The 22,913-nt window shown below is 43.5% G+C and overlaps 1 protein-coding gene across 5 annotated transcripts in view; it reads left to right on the top strand.

Moving 5' to 3' along the window:
* Window positions 1-10,957: 10,957 nt before the first annotated feature.
* Slc8a3 (solute carrier family 8 member A3) overlaps window positions 10,958-22,913 on the top strand; it is a 115,658-nt gene continuing 103,702 nt past the window's right edge. For all 5 annotated transcript variants that reach the window (XM_035445635.1, XM_035445637.1, XM_035445636.1 and 2 more), the window contains exon 1: window positions 10,958-12,741. In XM_035445635.1, coding sequence (XP_035301526.1) covers window positions 10,958-12,741 — 1,784 coding nt within the window. The remainder of the gene's footprint in view (window positions 12,742-22,913) is intronic.

A 22,913-nucleotide genomic window follows, 5' to 3' on the forward strand; every position in this document is an offset into this window, starting at 1 on the left:
AAAAATAAAAGGAGATCACGCAAGTAAACTCTTGGCACATCAACTAGCTAAATCTTTGTTGGATGAATGATAAATATTGGGTAAATATTGGTTGTCACTCTCCCATCCTTTGGAACAAGAGGCGATGTAGGAGAGAGTGCTAGAGTTGAGTGGAAGAAAGGGGTTGATTTGGACTGTAGACAACATCCTAATACCACCTGGTTCTTTTGGTTCTTCTGAAGGAACAAAGCCTGTTGTTTTCTGAGAGCTTTATTTAAAACCATTTGCTTCTCTTCCTAAGGGTCATCTGGAAGCTTGAAGTCTCCTCTCAACCTACATGGTTTCCAAGTCACTTAATCCTACAGTCATTATTCACTCATTCACTAAATACTCACAGAATCCTCCTAATGCAGACTCTAGTCTGAGGCACTGCAGTGAACCAAAAGGGCACATTTCTTGACCAGATAGAATTTTTATTTCTCTCTTTTTGCCAATTTTTTATTGAGCTATACATTTTCCCCACTTCCCTTCCCTCCTCCCCTCTCCTCTTCTACTCCCCCTCCTGTCCCCCACATCCCCAATTTATTCAGGATATCTTGTCTTTTTCCCTTCCTAGGTGGATCCATCCATGTCTTTCTTAGGGTCCTCTTTGTTACCTAGATTCTCTGAGGTTGTGGCCTGTAGTCTGGTTATCCTCTGCTTTATGTCTAATATTCACTTATGAGTGAGTGCATATTATGTTTGTCTTTCTGGGTCTGAGTTACCTCACTCAGGATGGCTTTTTCTAGTTCTGTCCATTTGCCTGCAAATTTCAGGATGACATTGATTTTTTTAACCACTTAGTAGTACTCCATTATGTAAATGCACCATATTTTCTTTATCCATTCTTTGGTTGAGGGGCACCTAGGTTGGTTCCAACAATATTCACATCCTTATAGTCCTGGGTCTGTCTTTCTTTCTTTCTTTCTTTCTTTCTTTCTTTCTTTCTTTCTTGCTTGCTTGCTTGCTTGCTTGCTTGCTTGCCTTATCTTGCTATAGCTTATGTGAGCTTTGACATTGCAATCCTTTTGCCCTTGCCTCCTGAGAGATGGAATTTTAAGTGTGGGTCATCATAACCAGCAGCTCTTCTTATTCTCTGTCTCTGTCTCTCTGTCTCTGTCTCTGTCTCTCTCTCTCTCTCTCTCTCTCTGTGTGTGTGTGAGTGTGTGAGTGTGTGTGTGTGTGTGTGTTTAAGAATCCAAGCAGTGATGGAGAAAATGCCATTGATGCCCTTCCCCTATAATGAGATTGGTGTCTACCTTGGTTACCATCCCTAGAGCCTTCATTCAGTAGCTGTTCGAAGCAGACACAGGCACCCACAGCTAAGCACTGAATCCATACCCCTGGAATCCAATTGTGGAGAGGGAGGAGGGATGAGCAAAGAAGCCAAGGCGGTGCTGCAGAAACAGTTGACCTGACCTAGTGAGAGCATGGAGACCGTAATCATAAAGCTGGGGAACCAGCATTGTACCTAACCAAGCCCTCTGAATGTGGGTGCCAGCTAGGAGGTCAGGGCAGTCTATGGGACCTCTAACAGTGGAGCCAGTCTTTAACCCTAGAGCACAAATGGACTTTGGGAGCCCACTCCTTATGGATGGATACTATTGCAGCCCAGATACACCAAGGAGGGCCTAGGCCCTCCCCCAAATGATATGACAGACTTTGAAAGTCGCTGGTGGAAGGCCTCACTATCCCTGGGGTGGAGTTGGGCGATGGGTTGGGGGGTTGGTGGGGAATATGGGAGGATGAGAAGGCAAGGGAATGGGGGATGGATATGTAAATATGAGTAGTAATTAAAGAATTTAAATAAAAAGGAAAATATTAATTTTAACAAAAGACAAACAAAAAAAGATTTTATTTATTTATTATGGATAGTGTTCTACCTGCATGTATGCCTGCAGATCAGAAGAGGGCACCAGATCTCATGGATGATTATGATCCACCATGTGGTTGTTGGGAATTGAATTCATGACCTCTGGAAGAGCAGCTAGTGCTCTTAACCTCTGAGCCATCTCTCCAACCCAGAATTTTTATTTCTTGATAAGCCAACAAACAAATAGACAAAAGCAATGATGTGGTTAGCAAGTGATATGTGTTATGTAAGATTTGAAAAACAATAGGGTAGAGAGTCCTGGGGAAAGGTCGCTTTCAGATAAGACTCAGGGAAAGGTGCTAGTTGAGACCAGAACAGAATGAAAAATAGGTGTATGTGGCTATCTGGGGCAAAGACCATTAAATGAAGGGATGCTAGATAGACTCATAGTTAGAAACATTAGCTAACTTTATCATAGTGGACTGTAAAGCATATCAGCAGGAGGTAAAGTCCATTGTTAGGGGAGGAAAGGAGCATCTAGAATAGCTGAGATGCAATGAGTGGCATGGTCTCTATGGTAGGTATTTTTTTCAAATCTAGTTAGTTTTCTTAACACTAGCTTATAATCCTAGCACCCAGGAGATTGAAGCAGGATTGTAAATCCAAGGCCAGCATGGTTTACACAGTGAGCCCCTGTCTCAGGAAAAAAATGTTTTGTGGGGAGCAGACTATAAGAGTTGGGGCAGGATTGGCAGATGTAATAGTAGGCAAGGCAAAATATGAAATTCTGACTAAATAGAGGTTAGACCAGAGTGTGACACATATTTGCATTCACTAAATCTGAGAACACATGCAGGCAGCATGATCTTCAAAGAGCCTACAAATTTTATGGACACACCATAACCATCACCACACCACCACCACTACCACCACAGAATCAATGACAGAATAAAGCTTTCTTGTACTCAAACTTGGGTTTGAGTTAATCTTAACACTTTGCATCTTCTAAAACTAAAAACAAAGGAAAAAATTCTCCTAACACTATTTCCTAAGAGTAATGCATTCAAAGGATTCAGTTCCTTCTACGTGAACTATCTTCTTATTTTTGACAGACAGGAGATGTCTAACTCTACACCTTCTCTAATGTTCTCAGTATTTTTAAGTTCCTGGCCCTTTTTCTTGAATTTAGATATTGATCTTGTGTATACCTCGGTGTGCTCATTGGGGATGGGCACAGGCACACTCCATCAGTGTGTCTCCAAATTCTATCACATTGGGGCTACTGAACCAACAAAAGCCTTCACCTCCACTAAACTAGGAGCACACTAGTGCCTTGGATAAATTCCAGGGACTTTATGCTCTCTTCCTGGAGGGTGTAGAACTCTTGCTGGTCTTATTTGCCCAGTGTTCCATAAAGTCCTAAGCTAAATAGGCATGCGACTTAGATGTCTTTGTGTTGATTCCTCCAGCTTCCATTTCTTTGAGCTTAGCTCTCTGAAGCAGAAGGAGCATTTGTTGGAGCACCAGTGTGATGGAGAAGATGCCAGTGTGATTAGCTTGCTGTGACTTCATTCCTTTCTTCATCTGCCACCTTGTTGTCTCTATTCTCCAACTTAGACTGATTCTATCTCAGGTAGCTCTGATAGCCATGGCTTTCTTAGGATTGCTTTCTCCTCCTCCTTCTCCCTAGCATTAAGAGAGTTTAAATTGGCCTTAGCTTCCAGTAGACCCTGCTTTTCTTCATCCATGGAATCACTGCAGACTGTTTGTCCAAAAGAAAACCTTAATCCTGTCTCTCCTCAGCTTAAAAATCCTGTCTCTTTCAGCTTATATTGTTCCTCATATTTTCCAAGGTGATGCCCAAATTCTTTGGCTAGGCACTCAAGGCCTTCTAGAGATTGCTTACCTAATTCCACAGCTGGTCTCAGATGCTCTCTTCCACAGCACTTTGTCTGCCTCTCTCTGAATGCACACTGCTCATTCAAACTTCCACACTGTCCTTCTGCAATGGCTTCCCGCTACCCATGGTGACAGCACACTGGCTTTCACCTAGTTGTCTACCATTCATTTTTCAAGTCGTAGATACAATGTTAGCTGGGTCACAGAACTGGCCCGAGTGATCCCATGACATTATAACTCTTTTTTCTTCAAACTTTCCTGGCACATCATTGTATGTGCTTTCCAAATATAATACTGTTTTGTCCCAATTACTCATTTTTCTGTCACTTTTCTCCGATGCAATGTGTGCTTCTTAAGAAAGATTATATTTTTGTTCATATTACTCAAATTTGAATATCTTTGCTCATAGTATCCCCGACAGATGGTTCTCCAGCCTCCAGTTGAACATTGCCAAGGGTTGGAGAAATCGGTGGATATGATTCCTACTTGTTTTTTTTTGTTTTTCATATCCATTCAATAAATCTATACTAAGTATCTACTATATGCTAGACACTAATTTAGGCACCGGGGATACAGAAATACGATAAAAATCCCTAACCTCTCTTAGAACTTGCTTTTTTAAATTTATCTTACTTTATTTTTTAATTTGTGGGGAAAATACATTTAAAAGCATGTGCCACCAACGCCCAGGCAAGGGAAAATACATTTAGAACAAAGATTTAGAGTCACCTCTTGAAATAGGTCAATCCAACTCACTCACATACTGAGCTTCACACAAGCACCAGTTTGAAAATGAATGAATGAATTAATAAATGAATGAATGAATGAAGATCACAGAAACTAGAGGTGACCTGTGCTGTCATCACTGCAAGGAAAAATAACTGAGGTGTTAAACAGAAGGCACAATAGTGCCCAGCACAGTGCCAACTATTGAATGGGCTCTTATTGGAGGCATGTGACCATTTTTACTGCCACTTTAAAGTCCGTGAATTGTACATAGAGAATGAGGAGGCAGAAGCTCTGCTCCGTCTATGGACGGACTTTCTTTTCTTGTGTGTGGGGTTTCCTGGAAGAATGTTGGCAGGGCTCCATGACATCGTCCTATGGTTCATGTGCCATTAGACCATGAGATGGTTAAGAGAAGGCAAAAGATGACATTTGTATGAGATTGGAGAGGGAAGGACCTCGCAATATGGCTCCCTGTGTTGCTGTGAGATTGGCCACATTATCTTAAAGCTCTACTGCACTTCAGCCACTCCCCCATGTCACCACCTTAGAGCCAGCTACCTGAATGCTCAGAACAGAGCAAGAAAAGGGTATTAATGGCATCCCAAGATGTGATTATAATCAATCATTCTTATCTTTACTTGCTTGCCTCTATTCCCCATCAGAAGATTAAACTCTATACGGCTGGATATGAGTTATAACTCATTTGTGGCTGTACCCCAATCAGCAGTGCAGTGTCTGGCCCTAAACAGCCAAAGAACAGTTGCTTACAAAATGGACTCAATCCAAGAAGCTTTTCGTAAATCCAGAATGAAAACTCTCCTTGACCTTGTCTCAGCCTTTTCTTCCTACCACCCTTCCTTGGCTTCTTTATACTCTGAGTTCTCCTTGGGAGTATACACTCCAGGCCTGGATGTCCCACTGCTCTGGGCTGATCTGACTTAAATATGTCCCTTCCCAAAGATCAAAGCATCTTTGAGTTGATTGACCATAAATACTGCCAAACCCAGCCTGAGCTTTATGGATGATGCAGGGATTGTCCTCAGGAACATCACAGACTTCCCAGGGTCTCCTACTCACTGAAACACACCTGAGAATTAATCTTGCTTTCTGCTTTCAAATTTAAGCTACCTTGGAGCATGTAGAACCTCTAGACATGTGTGTGTATGTGTGTGTGTGTGTGTGTGTGTGTGTGTGTGTGTGTGTGTGTGTGTGCATGTGGCGGGGGTGGGGTGGGGGGGTGGCGGGAGCCGTTGCATCCAGAATGACTCACTTTGTTCTCACTGGGCTCTTGCTCAAAATAGGATCCCCAAATGGGAGCCAACATCATGTATTCCTGACACAGACTTCCCCAAAATTCAGATGCCTACCCTTAGTAACTGTGATGTTGACCAAATGACTTAGCCTTTCTGAGCTCTAATGTGGCATATGTAGAGTGGATCTGAGCATGTCTCCTTCCCCAGGAAGACAAGAAATAATGCAGGAAAAGCATTGAGTATCATCATGTTTTCCTCCATGGATACAGGTTCTGGTTGTGTCAGCTGGGCTACCTGAGCATTCGAAGACACATCCATCTGCCATAACCTATAGACAGAGTAGGGTGTTGGGTACCTGCAAGGACTCTACACAGACATCCCCCTAGGGGGGTAGAGAGAACACAGGAAGCTCTGCATGTGCTTGCATCCAGATGACATGTCAGAGCGGGTGCAGCCGGGCTGCATCTATAACTTTAATGTAAATTGGCTGTGACGCCTGTGTGGGGGCCCAGATTTAGAAGCAGAGCAGAATGACTCTACTGAGGCTGGTGACAGGCCCTAAGCTCTGTTCCCATTGGAGAAAGTGGAGGGCGTAGCAGGAGGGGGAATTGCTCAGTCTGGCCTGGTGGCATTGTTTTATTAATGATCTGGACGAGCAGAGGAACAGTGATTTTAATTAAATTTGCCAGCGATATTAAAAGATGTTGGGAGCTACTGCTGAGGACACAGACACCTTGCAGAAGGCCCTGTGGGCGGGGGCATTAGGAAAATAAGCCAGGAAAGAGGCAGGAGGTCCAGGATGTGTTCTGCTGAAGGAGCAGAATGGGAACAGAGGGTCACTCTCTGTGGAATAGACTATAGTTCCTTTTTATCTGCATCTGCTCTGTCCCCAAATGTATTTTGAACTAATCCTTCTATTCCAGTCTTTTTTTTTTCCTTAGAGCCATCCTAAGCCTTTGGTGAAATGGATTTTTCTGAAATATAAACCAGACCGTGTTATTCTCTTGTTTAGAATCCCATGATTGGTTTTCCTTGTCTTAGGATAAAATCCCATCTTCTCAGCCTTCCCCAGAAGACCTGTGGTGAATGAACACTCCCCTGCCATCCGGCTTCTTCTTCTGGCTTCTCTTCCCCACACTGTATTTCCTGTAATCCAAGGCACACAGCAGCCTGTCTCAAGTCTCCATGTCTTTGCCTGGGCTGTTCTCTTTAACTGGAGTGCCCTTCCCACTTTCTTTCTTTTTTTAAAGCTCACTCATGCTTGAAGACCTATTTCAGGGATCATCTCCTTCAGAACCGCCTCCCTAAATCCCAAGCTGGCTCAGCGCCCCCTCCCCCGAGTATTTACAGCGCTCTACCCTTGCCCCCACACTTTGTAGGAAAACTGTCTATTTTTGTGTCTCTTTCTACTCCTACTCAAGTGTACCTTTGTGGGCAAACACTGTGTCTCATTTTTCATTTTACCCACTGGCATGTAGTGGCAAATCACAGGCATTTGTCAATATTTGTCAAGCTGAATGATGAAAAGAATATTCAGGTGGGTGACAGAATCAGGCAGCCAGCCTAGTCCTGAGCCTGGGGACTCTGAAGCTCTGTCAAATGGCTAGTGTCTCTTATGTGGGGACAATGACACAGTCACATTGCTCCCGAGTCCACATCAGACTGGAAGCTGACTGGGGCCATTCATGTTCTACAACAAAATGGAACATTTTGGTAAAATTGAGTGGCTAAAAATGTACATTTTATGCCATTTCCCTGTGTATTTTGGCTGTGTTATTTTTTTTTTGCCTTATGCTTTGAGTAAATGATTTAAGTAGGACTTTTCTCCAAAATACAAAAATGGAAATAAAATTTTTACTAACTACACAAGACTGTTATAAAAATTACAAGTAGCATGTGTTCTTTTATAAATAGCAATTACTGTTAATATCTTTTTTTTTGAGTTGAGTCCTGATCTGGATCTTTAAAAGGGTAAGGAGACACCCTAAAAGTTTAGAATCTGCCTTAGTTTGTGCTTGGGCCTGGAACAATGGCACAGAGAGAGAGAGAGAGAGAGAGAGAGAGAGAGAGAGAGAGAGAGAGAGAGAGTTGGCTTGGTCAGTGGAGCTGTTCCCTTACAGTCTAACAATACTGTAGCCAGAATCTATTTCCTGGGGACGGCAGGACAAGCAGAAAGAGAAATCAGTTTCTTTCTTCACCCCACACACTGGTGCAGGTACTTACTAGCCAGTCACCTTCCTGCAGTTTTCTTTTGTTCTTGCCTTCAGCTTGCTAGTTTTCTAGGAAACCAGCCTCTGATTCTAGCCCCAAGACAAGGCATTCCCCACGACAACCTGGCACCACAATATTTCTGCAGGGCTGAGGGATAACTAAGATCGTGGCTGTCTTAAGTCTCCGCTGTGTAGAATAAGAATCCTTGCCCTGCTGGTCAGGACAACCACTTCCATGATGCCCGTGTCCTTTCTTACCTGTGGATGTCTATCCATCCAGGGATGCCACCTTCTGTCACCCTGTGGGCTCTTGATTAAAAAGCTGCTTAAGTTGAGCTCACGTCCATCTCCTCCTGCATGGGGCTTATGAGAATCCACCAAGTGAGGAGTTTTGAAAGTAGAGGCAAGAAGGCAAGATCCTCCTTTGTCCAAAATTTCCCAAGGGTGAGTGTCAGACTCACGAATGGGGACTCTCTGTGCATATCACAACTCCAAGATCATCTTCAAGCTTTGGATGTGATACTGAACACCTTCAAGTACTCTGCTCCTCCATAGTCATCTCATGACTCCTGAGCCTTTGAGTGACAGAGGCCCCAAGCCATTGTTATGATGATGTTCAGATCCTGGACTAGTGTGGGCCCCAGCAATATGAGGGGCAATATGAGAGGGAGCTAATCTATAGCTCTTTGAAAGGAAGACCTTTGTAGTTAGAGTATACACTGGATATACTTTGTCCTGGAGGGAGTTTCTGTCAGCGAGTTTTAGGACTTGAAAGAGAGCCTACACAACCTCTAAAACTGAGTCATGGTTTGTCTATGAGATCCTTATATATTTCCAAAGCAATTAGCTATAATTTAGGTCATAAAATAGTTTTTGAAGAAGGCTGATTGATCTCTTGGGAAGCTTTTTTGGTGGCTACATTTATCTGTTTCAAAAGCACACGTTTACTGAACACTGCTAACACCCACTCAGGATTCCACAGTAAGCAGAGGAGACCCAGCCCTTGCTCCATGTCATCATAGCTTAATGGATAAGACATTAATCATCTAATACTAGAAAATAAACATACAGTTTCAAAGTATTTAAAATGCCATAGAGGGAAAGAGCCCAATGAGGGGACATAACAGAGGAAAGTGACCATTTTCAGCAGTCAGAGGAATTTTTGTTCACTTGAGAAAGTGACGTTTAGTTGATACAAAGCTTTGTTACGATTGGAAGGTACAAAGAAGAAACTCTCATTTCATGCCTGAACAATGGCATGTTCAAAGGTCCTGAGGTAGACACTAGGCTGTATAATTAGGGTGAAATGAAGGAAGAGCATTGTTGAAATGTAGTGAGAGAAACAGGATGAGGTGTAGTGATAATGAAGGAGGTGGCTCCTACAAGACTTTCTTTGCTGACCACAGTAGGGAATCAAGGATTTATACCAAGAGCAAGCAAAAACAAAACAAAAACCTAAGAAAGAGCTTCAACTAGGGGAGTTACATGCTTAAATCTGTGGTTTTCTGTGTGTGGTGGTGGGGGCTGTTGTTTTGGTTACTGTGGTTGACCGGAAATGTTGTTCAGTGGTAGGAAACTTGTCCAGCAAGTGCGGGGGTCCTTGGTCCTCTTCCCAGAATCCCAATGTTACAGTGACTGAATGAGGAAAGCAGAACTGAGATTTATTCTATGGCAAGAGTTGAAGTGGGGCTTTTAGTTAGAAGGTCACTGTAGCAGGTCCTTCGAATAAGGGACAATAGTGGCTTGAACCATGATGGTGGTGGTTAAGATCAGAAAGAGAATTAGTATGATTTAGTGTGAGACTGGCTCAGAGCCGGAGAGAGAGGGATGCTTGCAGATGAACACCTGTTGTCTAGCTCAAATAACTGGATAGGTGGGGGCGGTGCTTTCAGAAGTGACAGCCAGTAGGGAAAGAACAGCCGGTGTGGAAGATGATGGCCTTAACGTCTTTAAGGTGCGGTGCAGCCACAAGTCCACAGTCCTGCATTACTAGCCACACCCCACAGGATTTTAATAGCAAGAGGAAGGTGGATGGCTTGCCTCTAAAAACTATTGCTTGGTTGTTTCCATTCCTATTCTGTCTGAGTGAGCCAGGGGATGAAAGGACTTACAGCCACAAATGAGTAGATGCTCATAGCCTCAATTGAAAATACTGAGTGTCCTTCTATTCCATTCAACACCCAGTCACCACTCAGTCCTTTGAGCCCAACAATAAGGCTGTATGCCACCTCCAAATACACTTCAGGTCTCTACAAACAGAGCCGCTCACTTGTTTAATGCTAACAATTTCTCCTTCTTGGCCCCTTCCATGTTTCCACTTGGAATTTGGTGACTGAATGATCCATAGCCTGTTCTAAGCATGGTTTAGGGTCTGAAGCACACTTTGCAGAGTTTTAGTTTAGCTACAGTGCAGACAGCAGTCGCTATGAAACTAATTTTATTATTTTTACAAGAAGCTTCAGAATTCCTGGCTACCTCCAGAAGTTTTGTATTTGAAGAAGGAGCTTTTGCCCATGAGAGCTCAATTACACACAGAACCAGGTGTTCTGTATCAGGGACCAGCCCATTAAAAACACAGCTCAATTCGGTATATATGCTTTCAAACCCGTGTTTTGTAAGACTCTGGAGTATGAAAGCTTGGCAAGGAGATTCCGAGCTTAAGGACCTATTTTAAGTTGATTCTAGGGACAACTGGAGTTACAGCTCAGGACTAGGAGGTATCACTTGGGTTTCCATTCCTAGGCTTGCCAGCTATTTCTGACCATTCTTCAGCCGAGTCTCTACCAGATGGTTTTTGAGGACAGAGAAGCTATTTGTGTCTCCCATTGACATCTATTTTTCCAAGTGAGAGACGGCCCCATATGTCAGTGCCATATGTCAATCAAGGTGAACCATCATTTGTGTTGGTGGGAACCTGCCATTTGTTGCCCCCGTTTTTCTCATGTCTTTTCCTGCCTCTCTGATTATTTTCTAGGTCTCAGGCCTGTCAGGAGGACCATTGGTGCTGTAGTAGAGCCAGAATCTAAGACTTGTGTATGGCGTGGTTACGGTTACAGCCTCTCACCTCTGCCTTCCTCCATTTTGGGCTGGTTACTTTCGTGCTCTTCCTGAATGGTCTTCGAGCAGAGGCTGGTGACTTGGGGGATGTGCCCAGTGCAGGGCAGAACAATGAGTCCTGTTCGGGGTCATCGGACTGCAAGGAGGGTGTCATCCTGCCGATCTGGTATCCAGAGAATCCTTCCCTGGGGGACAAGATTGCCAGGGTCATTGTCTATTTTGTGGCCCTGATATACATGTTTCTTGGGGTGTCTATCATTGCCGACCGCTTCATGGCATCTATTGAAGTCATCACCTCCCAAGAGAGGGAAGTGACTATCAAAAAGCCCAATGGAGAGACCAGCACAACTACAATTCGGGTCTGGAACGAAACTGTCTCCAATCTGACCCTGATGGCCCTGGGCTCTTCTGCTCCAGAGATCCTCCTGTCTTTAATTGAGGTGTGTGGTCATGGGTTCGTTGCTGGTGATCTGGGACCATCTACCATTGTGGGCAGTGCAGCCTTCAACATGTTTGTCATCATTGGCATCTGCGTCTATGTGATCCCAGATGGGGAGACTCGGAAGATCAAGCACCTGCGAGTCTTCTTTGTCACTGCTGCTTGGAGCATCTTTGCCTATATCTGGCTCTATATGATCCTGGCAGTCTTCTCTCCTGGTGTGGTCCAGGTGTGGGAAGGCCTCCTTACTCTCTTCTTCTTTCCAGTGTGTGTCCTGCTGGCTTGGGTGGCAGATAAGCGACTGCTCTTCTACAAATACATGCACAAAAAATACCGCACAGATAAACACCGGGGAATTATCATTGAGACAGAGGGTGACCACCCTAAGGGCATTGAGATGGATGGGAAAATGATGAATTCCCACTTCCTAGATGGGAACCTGGTACCCTTGGAAGGGAAGGAGGTAGATGAATCTCGCAGGGAGATGATCCGGATTCTTAAGGATCTGAAACAAAAGCACCCAGAGAAGGACTTAGATCAGCTGGTGGAGATGGCCAATTACTATGCTCTTTCTCACCAACAGAAGAGCCGTGCTTTCTACCGCATCCAAGCCACCCGTATGATGACTGGTGCAGGCAATATACTTAAGAAACACGCAGCAGAGCAAGCCAAGAAGACCTCCAGCATGAGTGAAGTGCACACTGATGAGCCCGAGGACTTTGCCTCCAAGGTCTTCTTTGACCCCTGTTCTTACCAGTGCCTGGAGAACTGTGGAGCTGTCCTCCTGACAGTGGTGAGGAAAGGAGGAGACGTGTCCAAGACCATGTATGTGGATTACAAAACAGAGGATGGCTCTGCCAATGCCGGGGCTGACTATGAGTTCACAGAGGGCACGGTGGTTCTGAAGCCAGGAGAGACCCAGAAGGAGTTCTCGGTGGGCATCATTGATGATGACATCTTTGAGGAGGATGAACACTTCTTTGTGAGGCTGAGCAACGTCCGTGTGGAAGAGGAGCAGCTGGAGGAGGGGATGCCCCCAGCGATGCTTGGTAGTTTTCCTTTGCCTCGGGCTGTCCTGGCCTCTCCTTGTGTGGCCACAGTTACCATCTTGGATGATGATCATGCAGGAATTTTCACTTTTGAATGTGATACCATTCATGTCAGTGAAAGTATTGGAGTTATGGAGGTCAAGGTTCTGAGGACATCAGGTGCCCGGGGCACAGTCATCGTCCCTTTTAGGACAGTAGAAGGGACAGCCAAGGGTGGTGGTGAGGACTTTGAAGATACATATGGGGAGCTGGAGTTCAAGAATGATGAAACAGTGTAAGTAACTTATTTTTGGTTTTTCATCCATCCATAGCCCATCCTGCGCCATCTCTCTCTGTAGTTTGGTACTACTCCTTACATCACTGGGTTGTGTTTGTGCTAATCCCAAATTTTGCTTTCATCACAGGTATGCAGGAGCAGCAGACACCACTGGACAGGTCCTGCTCCCAAGCTCTCCTTAAGCTTTCTTTTTCTATATTGTTTCTGGACAAAGAGTCCAGTGACAAGATCTAAGGATACAGAATGTTTTGTCCACTGAAACTCAAAATGATGGACGGTAGAGGTGTGAGGTGGCAGACATTTCTATAAGATCTTGGAGTATGCTTGTGACCAAGTGTGAGCTGGGAATGTACACAGGCTTCTCCTTATTCCCTCTTCCATACCAAAGGTGATGAGTTTGGAAACTTACTATCACAGGACAATAATAGTCTGGTCATAATATCCTCAAAAAAATAATTGGCATTGGTTTGCTTTTCCCCAGTACCACACTGCAGTTGTGTTACCTTGCCAGATCTCAGACACTACACTTTCCATTTGGAAATTGAAAAATTGATCGAAACTTGGCAATATTTTTAAATACCCATAAGCTATTTTGTGGAGCAAGGCTTGTTTAACCTGAAGGAGGCAAGTGGATATGGCCAGATTATTGGAAGTATAAAGAAGGAAAAGTTTTAGGGTCACTGTCTTTTGCTTCTAGAGTCAGGTATAAGCTTCAAATTCTGGCTATGCACTAAAAGAGATTTGTGGAAGAAAATACACCTTCTGTGTGGTCCTCTGTTTCACAGTTCAGGACTCCCCTGAACTATCTCACCACTTGTTGCCCCATTCAGCCCCCTCAGAACCTGAAAAATGTTCTCCCATCATCTCTCTTCATGGATCCTCCTTGAAAATGGGCAGTCTGCATCTCTGGTGGCATAGATAGCATTGAAAAAAAGCAATGACTGGCTTTCTTAGCTTACAGCAGGGTCAGTTTTTCAAGGAAGCTGAGGAGGACACCAATGAGAAAGGACCCTCTTCTGAGTACTTACTCTTCCACAGCAGGAGGTGGTGGGAAGAAGGGATGAAACAGAGGCTATAAAACTGCTCCAAGTTCGAGGCCAGCCTGGTCTCCAGAGCGAGTGCCAGGATAGGCTCCAAAGCTACAGAGAAACCCTGTCTCAAAAAACAAAAACAAAACAAAACAAAAACCCAAAAAACTGCTCCAAGAACCTGCTGCTTCTCCATGTGGGAAACGGAGCCATTCAGAAACCAGAAGAAATGGGGTGGGGGGACCTCATGGAAAGGGGGATCCGTAGGGCCCAGGACCAGGAAAGATGTTCTTGGTGAATTTCTTTTTGGGTCTATCCATTGGGAAGCCATGGAGCAATCTAAAAGGCTTGGATTCTGCTGGCAACAGCTGGGTGACTCAAGGGATTCTGCAGTTGTGTTTCCCAGTCTCTTCTGACTTTGGACAAGTACCTTAGTAACTGAAGGAAATCATCATGTAGAGAGTGACAATAAAAATACTTTCCTTGCCTGCAGGTAGGGTCAGATTATCATACACTTCCTTCCAACTCTAAGATCTTCTGAACCCTGATGTAGGCATTGAGTGTCAGTCATATTACTTATCACTTGTTAAAAGAATAGGACAGGGGATACTGACTCCTGAAGAGAAATAGCCATTGACAAATTGATTTGTCAGAACACTGTTTCATCATTTTTTGCTGAGAAGGATGATCATTTATTAGCATAAGTAAAAACCCATGCCTTCCAGAGAACACTATCCATTTCTATATGCTCTAGGGATAGTTTTCACACACACAAGTAAAGCCAGACTCTCACAGGGAAGATGACTTTTGGAAGTTTCATACATGTATATGGTAATGTTAGCATGTGAGTATTCATTCTTAAGCATTAGGTGACACCACATCCATACAATTTCCTGTAACTGGCTAGATTTGGGGGAATTCCTATTCAATATTTGTCTTCCAGTGTCATAGAAAGTCAGTTTGGGGAAGATTAGAAATTGGTCCCCAATTTCTTCATTCTCTTAACAATCAGTTATCCATCTAGAGTCTCTGAGTATAACTATACCTTCTCAAAACTCATGTGTGTGGGGGGGTATGGTGTGCTAATGTGTATATGTGCCTTGGCTTTGGCTAACAAGTCTGTGTTTCCATCTATCCATTTGCATGGCTGTTTGACCTCAGAATGATTTGATCCTTTAGTCTTCCTTGACTGCAGAATAGCAAGTCCAAAGCATCTTAGTCTATTGCTGTATAGCCATCTGATCCATGGTTCTTTAAACTACAATTTTATACCCAGAGAAAGAAAGCAGTGCTTTGGAATAAAGGAACCATGGATTCTGCATACTTTTGACCAGAAGTCTAACTTCTCTGCTGACTTAACCACATGAGGAAAGAAAATTTTATTACCTATGATGTAACTCTCCCACTGGTAAAACAGGGATATCTTTCTTGCAGAGCTTGTTGTTTTGTGGTGTGTGTTCAGTACATAAGGCTGGTAGTGGCAGCAGTGTGATGAATGAGCAGTATTTTCAGGAGACACTACTGAGGGGATCAGGTTTCTTGGATCTTTGTATGACTGCAATTAATAAATGTGCTAGTTCCTGGCCCTGTGAAGAGTCCTCACCTGAACTTATGAAATGTGACCTTTCACCTTCTAGAGCACTCATCCCTACACATTGTTATCAGAAGTATACATCATGATGCAAAGGTCTAGGATAGAACATTTCCCACAAACCCCTGATGGTGCTGGCCCCAACTTATAAGTAAAGAATACGAAGGTCCTGACCAAACCATGAGACCTAGAAATGAAAGAAGCTTTTCAAATGACTTGCTTAATTGATTCAAGAATGAATGCTTTCCAACTCTGCTTTCAAACCCAACACAGTAACAACCCAACTCTTACCAAGGCCTTCCTAACAGCAAAGCCATTCTGGGATCTGAGTTTGATACCTTTGGATGCTTGGACAAAAGCTGAGTCATTTTTGGAAGAATCCCTCTTTTGACTCCTTGTCTTTTGAAGCTTTATTTGCCCATTAATCATCAAGCCTGGTGATACTGGACTTTTGCCTTGACTACGGTCATCTAGGTACTACCATGCTTTACCAGGAATACTGGAACCAAGGAGATGGTTCAGTAAGCATGCCTGCCATGCCACTATGAGAATCTGAGTTCGAATCCCCAGAACACAAAAGATGAAAGCATAGTGTGAGCACCTGTAATCCCAGGGCTCCTGTTGGGAGATGGGAGATGGAGACAGGAGAACCCCGGGAGTTGGCAGGCCAGCTAACCTGGCAGATATAGTAGAAAAACAATGAAGAGATCCTGTCTCAGACAAGGTAGAAGATGACAGACAGTCAGGATCTTCTGGGTTCCACACGAGTGTTGTAGCACCTGCACTCCCACATCCACACGTGTGAATGCATGTGTGCACACACTAGACCCGTGAGTATTTCTCATTTACTCCTTTAAGACAGCATCATGGTATGATCCCCGAGACCCACTGGCAGGGTAACTTTGCATAGTGGTGTCATCTGCATGGCTTCTAGAGATTTTGTTGTTGTTGAAGCAATATAAATGATATGACAACTCCAAATAAGAAAAGAAATGCATCCGTAGCACACTGCCTTCTCCTACAGGTGCTCACTCAAAAAAAAAAATGTTTACTGAATGTTTGTTATGTGTTAGTTCATTACTCAGTGCCAAAGAGAGAAATAAGACAAGTTAGCATTTCCTCTCTCAAGGATCTTCCTCTCAGAAAGAAAGGATCACTGTATATACACAAATACAGACCCACAGGAGAACAGTAAGTTTGAGCACGAGTCAAAAAAAGGGGAGGGGAACAGGATCTCTGTATTGTGTGTGAGAGACACCACTCAAGTGTTAAGGAACCTTCTTTAAGGGCATAGTCATGATGGAAGAGGGATGGAAGATGGTGTGTGACTGACTTACTCCTGTATGACAATGAACCCTTGACATTTTGTGACAGGTATTACTGACATCTTCATGATCCAGGAGAATCCCTAGTTTTATGCTTATCACTGCAGAATTATGGCTGCCGAGCCTACAGCAAACAGTAACAAAACCTCTTGGAGATATGACTTTTGCCTGCATGCTAATTTCACTCATTAAGCAAGCGACTGGCTCCTATATATCTCCAGCTCACAGCACGCATCTGCAAAATAACAGGTTATTGCAGCTCTCAGATCTTTGGGGGGTCTCTGGGAATAGTCAAAGCCACAGATGTCAAATATGAAAATAGCAGGATCTACTATAATTAAATAGCAGAGGCCTCCTTCAAGGAAGAATACAGTGCTGGCTGTGTTGCACATGTTCCAAACAAATTATATGTTAAAGCTGGAAGATATTTGACCTCTCATTTTACAAATTATGAAGCTGAATTCAAAGAGTGAAAGTGATTTTCTCAATATCACATTAGATATGATGGAAAGCCGGGGTTGGGGAGGACATTAGAAGCTGCCAAAGTTAATGTCCCCTTATGCTTCAGACATCTCTGTTTTATTTTTTATTCATCAGTAAAATGTTAAGTTTGAAAAGAATGTGACAATTTGGATGTGAAAGCTACTTTGGGAGTGCAAATCCTGGAATATAATGTGACTAATGTCTTAACTAAGAAAAATAATACAGCACAGACTATTTTTATCCCTTGGTTCACCTTGAGACTGTTCAGGAAGTAAGACCCTGAGCCAATGGAGTTATTATTCTTAATAAAGGTTTGTCTTCACTGGGCTGTTCTGCTCCTAAGCTCAGTTTCCACTTTCACTCCTAAGAAAAAAGGCAAAGGATACTTGCACAGTGGCAGTCCAGTGAGTGAGGATCCTTCCTGGTCTGCTCTTTCCATCTTCCTAGGTGGTTTTTTATGGGTTACATGTGCACATGCCTTTCTGTATTTGACTAGGTTCCCCATGACACCATGAAGAAGGCATCAGGCTGATTATTCAAAATGTTTTTTCTTATTATTTGTAATGAGAAATTAATCTGTGCTTCCCAATCCAGTCTCAAGTTCTGGCACAAAGCCAGTTGTGTGTAGTTGATAGTTGAAGACAGATTAATTGATCCTCAAATACAGCAGGCCCCACATATGTAGATTTTATGCCATTGAAGGACTTTTGGCAAGAATCAAATGATTTGAAGGTTTTTCTAATTAACATCACATAAATATTCTCAGGTAGCATATATCCTTACCTCTACCATTCACTAAATATACAACAAATAATGGGGAGAGAATGGGACCAGCAGAAGTTTGGAGGAGGGGAAGTTTGGAGGGGAGGAGAGGGATGGGGATGGGATGACAGATATGAGCAAAAATACAATGAGCTATATTATGAGAAGGTCACAATGAATCCCATTAGTTTATTTGCTAATGTAAAATTACTTACCTAAGATTAAAGAAGGATTTAAAGTTAAAAACAAAACTTATTTATTCTGGAAGGTTTTGTTTTTCTAAAAATGTTCTGATCAGTACATACTGGTATATATTCAAGGTCAGCCACTGACTTGCCACCTTCCTCTGCTAAGTATCAGCATGTGTGGGCACATTATGGATAATCTGTCCTTGCAGGAGCCCAGTCCAGTTGCCATTTAGTGTCATATTAAATCCCTGAAGAAGCACTCATTCATGATCCAGATGACACTGCAGTGAGTTCTTGAGTTGGTCCTCTCAAAATAAGTGGCATCTTGACAGTAACTTAATACTCCAAGTATGGGAAATTTGACTGTAGAATGGACAATGAGCACTGTCTACTGCCATCTCTCTCTAGCAGTCCAGTTCCCCCAGACACTTTGGTCTTGATTTATCAGCTTTTTAAATTTCTCCTCCTGTATCCCTTGTGACACCCGTTGGCCCCACGACTGTCTCTAACCTTTTCTTTCTGAGTTGTGGTGACTCAGAAGACATGCTATTACCAGCATGACAGCTACCTCAGCAGGACAGCTACCTATTGCTTTGGCTGTGAACCTTCATTTTGCTGTCCTCTGGTACATTAATCTGTATATGTAGGGTATTTGCTTATGCTTGCTCTTTCCTATAAACATGGCCTGCTATAGTCTTTCTTGATTGAATATGCTCCAGGGTCAGAAGAGCCTCTGCTGTGGTGTTCCCAGTACTCAATACCTTCCTCCTGAGTGTCTTCAGCCACTCTGCTCTTCTAATCTGGTACCAATCCCAGCATTCCTTTCATTCCTACTGTTGCCCACTAGGTTGCCCTCTGCCCCCTTCTGATCTATAGCGTTGAATAAGCCAGGAGGAGCTGGGAAAATATCCCTTTAAAAAGCCTGTCATTTGGACAGCAGCACTGACTGCATGATAGCACCAAGAAGATGGATGTCTCCCAGGAAACAAAGCCCCGGTGATGGTACTCCTTCCTCCTTCACCATAAAGCATTTGCTTGTCTCCATGTGAGGCAGAGAGATTTAGTTATAAAGATCCAGCAGAGGGGAAAGCTGGTATCAGAGCCACCTGGGACTGAAGCAACATGGAGGACTGCCTTTTTGTTCTGAAATATTTCCTCCTGAGTCTGTGGCCTTGGTCTCTCAGTATCTCTGTCTTTTGCCACCAAGGCAATTTCATTTGTTCCTTCTGGCACACCATAGAACCTGACAGGCCAACAGTTTTCTCTCCGAGCATACTTGCAGCCCTCTCCCCCCAATCTGGAAAACTCTCTTCAGTCTTAAAGGCCAAGTTCTCTGGAGGGAATTGATCTTTTAAAAAATCTGACCATGTAAAAGGCCACTGGCCACCATGTATTTGTAGACAAGTCATTCCTCCTCCCACCTACGCACACCAGCTAACCTTTGTAACTGGATGCCAGAGTGGAAACTCAAAGTGACCATGAGAATTTCATGATGAGTGGTCTAAACAGTTGTATTGGTAGGCGGTGGGCAATGTTACTTAGAAAGGAGTCTCCCCTTAAACTGGCACAGTGTCTAAGGTCTGCAGTAGAGCATTGATGTCACAGTGGTCTATGCTATAGCAGTCATCCAGAAGAAGGGGAGCATCCCAGACCTAAGCAGTGTATCTCACTAACAACAGTTGTCACCATCAGGATCGAACAGGCTGAAACAACAGAAACCATTCCCAGTGGGTAATGCTGAGTGGCACAAATCTCAAGGCCACCAGGGTCACTTCTCTATTCACTGCTCTGCCCTCTCCAGGAGATAACACCCTCTCATTTTCAGTTGCATTATTTGGGACTAGTCACTTTCAAAGGTTCTTCTTGGGTTTGAGTTTCCAGAGTTGCCTGTGTTCCAGACCAAGACAGAAAGCTGTCATGCTTCTCCAAGCAGTCAACTGACACTTCTCCTTCAACCTCTTCCTTTCTACCTGATCGCTGCTGGACCAGCTGGACTCAGCAGGAGCCAGCAGGAAAACCTCCTTTATCCTAGGAGCTGTAGCTTGAGGCCTTTCCAGGAACTCCTGGGAACTATTCTCTATAAGTAGGACAGTGTGTGTTTCTACCAGGTGTCCAGGGCTGTGAAGGAGAAGAGGACACTCCTTTAGAGTCAGCCCTGGGCAATTAATAATGGCTGTCCCAGTGGGATGTGTTGGGAAGGATCTGTGAGGATCTGGGTTCAGCTGTAGGTTTGAGAAGAATAGGCCACATACCTGTCAATCCTGTTGCAGGGAGTAGAAGTAGAGAGAAATTCATGAGAAAGATGAAGTAGGAGCTTACATCTCCTTGAGATGTGTTAAGCGACTATTCTTTCTTTATGTGGGGCCAACCCTTCTCTTCTTTGTCCTTCATAACACAGAATACTATGTGAATTTGTAGAAGCATGAATTCCCACTGGACACATGAAGCATATAGCTTTTAAAAATAAGCCTAGAATCTTTGGATCCCCTCCTAATGCACCAGGTTTCATAAACTAGACCAGTGTTTGCCAAATTTCTTCCATCACGGGTTATTTTTACCATCTGCCATTTCTCTTAGGCACCTGTATTCTAGGACATTCTGAGCTGGTAATTAATGATCACATTTTTATACAAGATAGCAAAATACAACTGGTGTTACTGTGATGAGTTAAAAGCAGAGGGAAATGACATCTTAATTAACCTTTGTGGACTGTTGAATCTATAGTGTCTACTTTGGGGTCTGTGGAATGAACTCAGCCAAGTGCTGACTGTCAAATGGATTAATGGATGGCAATGTTTTGAAAATAGTAGGTGCTGATGCTGTAAGTCTCTCTGATGTGGTAACTCTGTAGAGATATCAGAATGTTCTAGAAGAATGGGAATATTGGTTCTTGGGCCTTACTGTTGGTGTTCAGAATTCCGGGAAATCTTATTACTGCTTATGCTATTATTCTTTTTATTTTAAGTCAGGGTTTCTCTGTGTAGCTTTGGAGCCTATCCTGGCACTCTCTCTGGAGACCAGGCTGGCCTCGAACTCACAGAGATCTGCCTACTTCTGCCTCCTAAGTGCTGGGATTAAAGATATGCACCCCCAATGCCCGGCCATGCTATCATTCTTATATAATAAAAGTTCTATTATTTGTGCAACAACACAAAATTTCACTTTAAGCATATAAGGATTTTGTGATATCATTAGGGTGACTATATGCTTTGTTCAGATTAGGTAATTTGCCCCAGAATATGGTTTGTTTTTTGTTTGTTTGTTTGTTGTTGTTGTTGTTGTTTTTCAGGGTTAGGTATCAAAACATACATCTTCTGATTCTGAACACATATTCCTTCTGCTGTGTCACATATTTTAATACTGGAATAAGGTCATCAAGCTAGAAGCAGCCCTTTTCTTTTATCTCACACAGAGGAAACTAAGAGTATATTCCACGTTTAATCTCTCTCTCTCTCTCTCTCTCTCTCTCTCTCTCTCTCTCTCTCTGTATGTCTGTATGTGTGCTGTTGTTGTTTGATGCATACATGTGAACATACATGTGTGGGTGCTGAAGCCAGAGCAGGTCTTGGTCTCCTGTCTCTATTGCTCTCCACTGTGATGCTTTGAGACAGGTTCTCTCACTGAACTGGGAGCTCACTATTTTGGCTAGTCATCAGCAAACTCAGGAGCTTTCTATCTCTGCAGCTTCCACCTTTGCTAGGATTACAGGCATGTTCAATCATGCCAAGATTTTCATGTGGGTGCTGGGGATTTAAGATCACATGCCCATGCTTGTGGAGCAAGCCCTCTGTCCCACCGAACCATCTCCCTAGACTACCCTGGCTTTTTTTTTTTCTTCTTAATAGCAAGAGTTGCTGGATACCCAAAGTAGTCTCAGGGTGGCAGAAATGCTGACAATGCTGGACAGATTACCAGATTTGATTCCAAGCTATTTTACTGAGCTTCAGTAATAAAAATAAATTGTGTGGTTTGGCATCAAAACGGACATGTACTCTAATGACTTTAATGGCTTCTTTCCTTTTAATTCTGGGACAATTGGACCTAGGGAATTAGGTGGGGCCCAAACAAACTGTAACACCTAGCCTAGAAGTCTGGATTCATAACCTTGACTCAGCTCCATACTTTCCCAAGTTAATTTACAGAGGCTTCTTAATTTCATGCTCTTATCAACCAAATCTACCAACAGATGATGCATTGGCCTTTGCTGGGGAAAGCCTATGAAGACCCTCCATATCACTGGGGCCAGGAGAGGTCAGAGGAGGGTGTCAGTTACTTAGTGTGTAACTGACAGGCATTTGGAGACTTCATACTGGGGGCTGAGCAGTAAGAACAGATGGTCCCCATCCTCAGGGAGCCATGGTCTGGTGAGAATATGGTTATGTGTTATAGTTGCCTCTTCTGTAAAAATGAACCTCCAATGGCTGAGATCAAACAGAGGCGAACCTCCCTCTGTCAGGGATTTAGTTTGGTGTCATTCCTGGTGACTTGAATGCTCCAAGTTGAAGCAGGGCTTATTAGAAGGAATAGCTAATTGGCCTGGACTCAGGGTGGCATAGACAGACACCAGAAGGTGCTGGCTTCAGGAGTGAATGGTTCTTGTGTGGTCCACATCCTTGACCACAATAGCACCTGGTTCAAACCCTGTGTCTAGCAGGATGCTCTACATAGCGCAAAGATGAGCTTATTGTCCGTGGGACAAGTGAGTTAATAACTGAGTGAATGGATGGGTGAGTTCATGAGTAAGTTCCTGGCTCATCTCTGTCTATGTACTACTTGCAGGTTGATGGAAACT

The sequence above is a fragment of the Cricetulus griseus genome, chromosome 5, assembly GCF_003668045.3.
Source record: "Cricetulus griseus strain 17A/GY chromosome 5, alternate assembly CriGri-PICRH-1.0, whole genome shotgun sequence".
In the NCBI taxonomy this organism is placed as follows: domain Eukaryota; kingdom Metazoa; phylum Chordata; class Mammalia; order Rodentia; family Cricetidae; genus Cricetulus; species Cricetulus griseus.